Raw genomic sequence first — 6,089 nt, 5'->3', positions numbered from 1 at the left:
TGGGTAAAAACAATGACTGCAGATGCTGGAAACCAGAGTCTAGATTAGAGTGGTGCTGGAAAAGCACAGCAGTTCAGGCAGCATCCGAGGAGCAGAAAAATCGACGTTTCAGGCAAAAGCCCTTCATCAGGAATACAGGCAGAGTGTCTGAATGGAAAGTGGTTAAGTACCTGGAATGCGCTGCCAGATGTAGAAACAGAGACAATAGCAATGTTATAGTCATAGAGATGTATAGCATGGAAACAGACCCTTTGGTCCAACCTGTCCATGCTGACCAGATATCCCAACCCAATCTAGTCCTACTTGCCAGCAACTGGCACATATATCCCCAAACCCCTTCCTATTCTCTCTCTTTGGGCCCTATCACCTAGCATCATACAGCACTTACCATTTATTCCTTACCCCCTACCCTCACCCCGTCTTCTGCACATAAACTAACATTTTCCTAGCTACTATCAGTTGTGATGTCTCTCCACAAATGCTGCCAGCTTTTCCAGCAATTTCTGTTTTTTTTTCCTGATTTACACCATTCACAGTTCTTTTGGTTTTGCTTTCTGAAGTTTTGTGCCTGCTGTAAGGTGGGAGGCACAGCAGCCAATTTGCTCACAGCCAGCTCCCACAAACTGCAATGTCATCATTGCACTACCTGTTTTCGCAATGTTAGTTTGAGGATGAATATGGGCCAGAACATTGAGGATACCCATACATCTCCTTTGTCCCCTTGTTTTTCTTCCAAATAGTGATATGGGATATTTTGCATCCACTGGAGAGGGAAGAAAAGGCCTCAGTTTAACTTCTTATCTGGATGTCACTTCCAACAGTGTAACACTCCCTCAGTAATGCATCAGTCTTGACTTTCTGTGCTAAAACATCAAAAACGAACATCACATTTTATACAGAAAGTGGTTAAGTACCTGGAATGCACTGCCAGATGTAGAAACAGAGACAATAGCAATGTTATAGAGTCATAGAGATGTACAGCATGGAAACAGACCCCTCGGTCCAACCTGTCCATGCTGACCAGATATCCCAACCCAATCTAGTCCTACTTGCCAGCACATATACCCCCAAACCCCTTCCTATTCATATACCCATCCAAATGCCTTTTAAATGTTGCAACTGTACCAGCTTCCACCACTTCCTCTGGCAGCTCATTCCATACCCATACCACCCTCTGTGTGAAAAAGTTGCCCCTTAGGTGTCTTATATCTTTCCCCTCTCACCCTAAACCTATGCCTTCTAGTTCTGGACTCCCCGACCCCAGAGAAAAGACTTTGTCTATTTATCCGATCCATGCCCTTCATAATTTTGTAAACCTCCTCGCATTTATCTGAATTAAACTCCATCTGCCACTTCTCAGCCCATTGGCCCATCTGATCAAGATCCTGTTGTCATCTGAGGTAACCTTCTTCGCTGTCCACCAAACCTCCAATTTTGGTGTCATCTGCAAACTTACTAACCATACCTCTTACACTCGCATCCAAATCATTTATATAAATGACAAAAAGTAGAAGACCCAACACCGATCCTTGTGGTACTCCACTGGTCACAGGCCTCCAGTCTGAAAAACAACTCTCCACCACCACCTTTGAGCCAGTTCTGTATCCAAATGGTGTCTTGACAGATACATGAATAGGAAGGGAATACAGGGAAATGAATCACATAGAGACAATTTTTTTTAAGTTTAGAAAGACATCATGTATCAGTGCAGGCTTGGTGGGAGAACATAGTGACATAGAATGATTTTACCTTAAAACACTGAAGAAGACTATTCGACCCACTGGGTTTGTGCTAGTTCTTTGGAAGAGCTATCCAATCAGTCCCAGGTGAGATAGGGCAACCCCTGAAGTCGCTTGTGAAACAGAAAGTTTATTCAGGATTGGAGAGTCTAGTAATCCAAACACATAGCATACTCATCGGAGAGAAGATCAAAATTTCTTCAGGGTGGGCCAGAGGAGCATCAGAGGGAAGAATAGAACATCTTCCAGGCACTCAGGCTAATACTAAGGGGGACATGGGTTCAAATCCCACCACAGCATCTGGTACAATTTGAATTGTTAATAAATCTAGAATTGAAACTAGTCTCAGCAATGGTGGCTATGACAACAACCATGGATACTCGAATTAATCCATTCTGGTTTACTAAAGGCCTCTAGGGAGGGAAATCTGCTGGTCCAGACACAATGGGTTGAATAGCCTTTTTCTGTTCTGTAAATTTTAAATTCTACGGTCTTTACCTAGTCTGGTCTACAGGTGACTGCAGACCCACAGCAACGTAGTTAACTCTTAATTGCCCTCTGAAATGGCAAGGGCAATCAGGGATAGGCTACAATGCTGGCCTTACCAGTGACGCCTACATTCAAAGACAAAGAAAAATAGAAGTCACCCGATGGGAATTCAGTGGAGCTAAATCTCCTCTTTCAAAACAATCGCACTCCCTTTAGGTGACACCATATTATTTTTTTGTTGTGAACTGACCTGGAAGCAAAACCCAACCTTTCCTCTTTCAGAGGACGTGGGCTTTCACAAGAGGAGCAAAGCAGGATTGGCAGTCTAATTTCAGTCCGTGGACAGTAATTAAATCCGAGGGGTAAATTTAAAATAAAAGTGCCTCGCTAAAGCATGTAGATCGTTTCTTGAAAAAAAAATGCTAGAGGGAGCACATTTGGAGTTCTGAACAACAGAAGGTGCAATGCCTCTTTTAATCATTTTCCCTGTCTGAATGCTCGCGATAGCTTTAGTTCTGGTGTGTATGTGTATGTGTATGTGTGGGTTTTTCTAGTTGGATGAGAAGAGGAGAGATACAGATATCCGTGGGTGAAATTGCAGCGACATATGGTGAGGAGAGCAGGCAGCGTGCTTCAGTTTCAGAGCGCCGCGATGTATCAAACTGCCCGCGGGTTACATTGTAGCGAGTAGGGGGGAAACCCTGAAATTACCTCGGTCTCCCAGCGTGTGAAAGATTATCCACACCAACCTCCACCTTTCCCCCTCACTAGTCTCCTTCCCCCTTCTCAATTCTAACTGATCTAGCAGTTACAATTTTGTGAGATTCTCTCTCTCTCGCTTTCTCAAACCCCCGCCCCAACCTAAGTCCAATGTTTAAGGGTAGCAATTTTGTTCATCCCTCTTTCCATCTGAAAGTCATTCGGGGCTTTTATTTTGGAGGGGTGGGTAGGGGGGGGGTGCGTAGCGGGATTGATCTGGCCGGGTTCTGATGGATGAGGTGGAACGGGAAAGAGTTCTGCCCGAGTGCAGTTTGAATTTGCAGGAATATCTTCTCTGTGAGTGTTTTGTCTTTAAAGTCCCTCGGTTTCAGCTTGCATGTGTGGGGATTGGTTTGGGGGCATGACCTTAGCGTCTCTGGAACTCTGCCCCAGCACTGCCTCTCAGGTGTCGTGGAAATGCATAGGAAAGGAACAGTTGCATTTGTGTAGCGCCTTTTATGACACACCAATGACGTTTTTAAGAGCTTTGCAGCCTATGAAGTACTTTTGAAGCCTAGTCGCTTATGTATTGTGCCAAATGTTGGGGACAATTTGAGCTCAGCAAGCTATCCAGAAGCAACAATAGGAAAATGACCAAAAACAGATGACTTTGTGATGTTGATTAAGTGACCAACATTGACCAGGACACAGGAACACTTCTCTGTCCTTTTTTTGAAATGATGTCATTGGGTTTTTTTTCTATCCCAGCGTGTTCGGAGTTGTGTATATGCAGGTCTGTTCTTTCCATTGGTATTTCTAATCCAGGCCAGTCATCAGGAACACAGGTGCTGTTGTGCCAAGCTGGTTATATTGGCCAAAAAGTAAAATGCCAAATATTTTCCTGATTTGGAGGTGCTGGTGTTGGACTGGGGTGTACAAAGTTAAAAATCACACAACACCAGGTTTATTTGGAAGCACTAGTTTTTGGAGCACTGGTCCTTTGTCAGGTGGTTGTGTGGTATTTTCCTAGCACTGTACGGATCCCATATAAAAGAAAATACAATGTTGAAACAGGCCCTTCGGCCCAACAAGCCTTCACTTACTGTCCGAAGAGTGACCCATTCCCCTGACTAATGCACCTAACCTACACATCCCTGAACACTATGGGACAATTAAGCATAACCAATCCATCTAATTGCACATCTTTGGATTGTGGGAGAAACCCACGCAGACATGAGGAGAATGTGCAAACTCCGCACAGACTTGTCTGAGGTTGGAATCGAACCCTGGTGCTGAGGCAGCAGTGCTAACCACTGAGCCACCGTGTTGCCCTTTTGATACATACCACTGCCAATCCATGAGAATTTCACTCGCTATTGGAGGAAACAAACCATCCCAGGCATGGTGCAAGTGGTTTAACACTTGACATTTTTCCTAAATTTCATTGCTATATGTCATTTGCTACTTGTAAGTTACGTATTCATTCCTGCTTGCAAGTGGGCTTAAACAAAACCCAGCTATCGCCTCATCCCAGTGATGATTCCGTCAGAATAAAGCTAAACAACATTTCACATCTGGAGTCATTCACTATCCTGTTTTAAGCCTTCCTCACTGGAACGCTGTTATTCCTGAGACTGGTTAAAGTTTTAAAACCTCCCTTCAGAGGCTGAGGGGTGACCTTATAGAGGTTTACAAAATTATGAGGGGCATGGATAGGATGAATATGCAAAGTCTTTTCCCTGGGGTCGGGGAGTCCAGAACTAGAGGGCATAGGTTTAGGGTGAGAGGACAAAGATATAAAAGAGACCTAAGGGGCAACTTTTTCACACAGAGGATGGTGCGTGTATGGAATGAGCTGCCAGAGGATGTGGTAGAGGCTGGTACAATTGCAACATTTAAGAGACATTTGGATGGGTACATGTATAAGAAGGGTTTGGAGGGATATGGGCCGGGTGCTGGCAGGTGGGACTAGATTGGGTTGGGATATCTGGTTGGCATGGATGGGTTGGATCGAAGGGTCTGTTTCTATGCTGTACATCTCTATGACTCTATGACCTTACCTGGGCTCTCGCTCATTGCAATAATGAGTGTATCACGTTGTCATTTTTGAATAAGATGCTACACTGTGAAAGTAAATGATCTCCAAAAACAACATACTGCAGATGCTGGAAATCTGAAGTCAAGACAAAACAAAAAGCTGGAAAAGCTCACCAGGTCAGACAGATGGTGGGTGACTCACCTGAAATGGTAACTCTGTTTCTCTTCATAGATGTTTTCTGACCCAGAGACATTGTTAATGTAAAAGATTGCTTCTTGCAAAAGTAAAAATACAGGATAGTTTTCAAAAATAGTGCTGTTAAACCCAGTTGAAAACCAAAAAAACCGCAGATGCTGTAAATCAGAAACAAAAACAGAAATTGCTGGAAAACCTTCAGTTCTGAGGAAGGGTTGCCAGAGCTGAAATGTCAACTCTGATTGCTCTCCACAGATGCAGCCAGACCTGCTGAGCTTTTCCAGCAGCTTCTGTTTTTGTTTCTATTGAATCCAATGATCAGGTCATAGATCTCATTGCAATTTGTGGGAAGTTGTAACCCGTGCTGCCTGTCGCTTTTGCCTAAATTACAATAGTGATTGCACTTCAAACATACTTCTTTGGCTGTGGCACACTTTGGGAAATCCTTGGATTGTGGAAAAATACCGCTGAATAAATGCAAGGTCTGATTCTCAGATGGCCCTGGTGACAGAGTGGGTAAAGTCTCTGCTGCTGAGCTAGAAATGCCATGTTGCAGTCCTCCTCCAGGACATGATGGTTGAGGAAGGTGAGTTCATAACAAGATGGACAGGAAGGTTGCTTGTTAATCTGCAAGTCCTGCCCATATGTTGACAGCAGACTGTAAGAGTGGTCTACTGGTTTGCCATCATGCTTGAGCAGCATCACATCTCTCCTCCCTCTGGGGACAGGCTCGTAACCTGTGCTAAGAGATGCAAGCTACAGAAGCAGAGCCAACTCCTTTTTTTTCCCCTGCTTTGTGCATTACCAGATGATGAAAGCTTTCTATGTCTATCTTTCTTTGCTATATTTTCACGACCTGACGGCAGGCTCAATTGCAGAAGCTTTGGTGACCCCCTAGTTTTTTTCCACCAAGGGTTGGTTCACTCAGT

At 44.1% G+C, this 6,089-nt stretch overlaps 1 protein-coding gene across 6 annotated transcripts in view; it reads left to right on the top strand.

Moving 5' to 3' along the window:
* Positions 1-2,530: 2,530 nt before the first annotated feature.
* The window catches only part of LOC122540641 (E3 ubiquitin-protein ligase DZIP3-like), a 119,139-nt gene continuing 115,580 nt past the window's right edge, over positions 2,531-6,089 (top strand). Inside the window, exons 1-2 of one of the 6 annotated variants that reach the window (XM_043676635.2) lie at positions 2,532-2,687; positions 5,043-5,174. In XM_043676635.2, the coding sequence (XP_043532570.2) occupies positions 5,151-5,174 (24 nt within the window). In that variant the 5' untranslated portion in view covers positions 2,532-2,687; positions 5,043-5,150. Of the gene's footprint in view, positions 2,688-2,728; positions 2,839-5,042; positions 5,175-6,089 lie in introns of those variants that run through there. The other 5 variants (XR_015751972.1, XM_043676636.2, XM_043676634.2 and 2 more) reach the window with 5 other exon arrangements.

Source organism: Chiloscyllium plagiosum, unplaced genomic scaffold (genome assembly GCF_037043375.1).
Source record: "Chiloscyllium plagiosum isolate Xiang-an unplaced genomic scaffold, Cpla_swu_hap1 HiC_scaffold_29, whole genome shotgun sequence".
Lineage (NCBI taxonomy): Eukaryota > Metazoa > Chordata > Chondrichthyes > Orectolobiformes > Hemiscylliidae > Chiloscyllium > Chiloscyllium plagiosum.
This window is presented reverse-complemented; position numbering and strand designations above follow the sequence as displayed.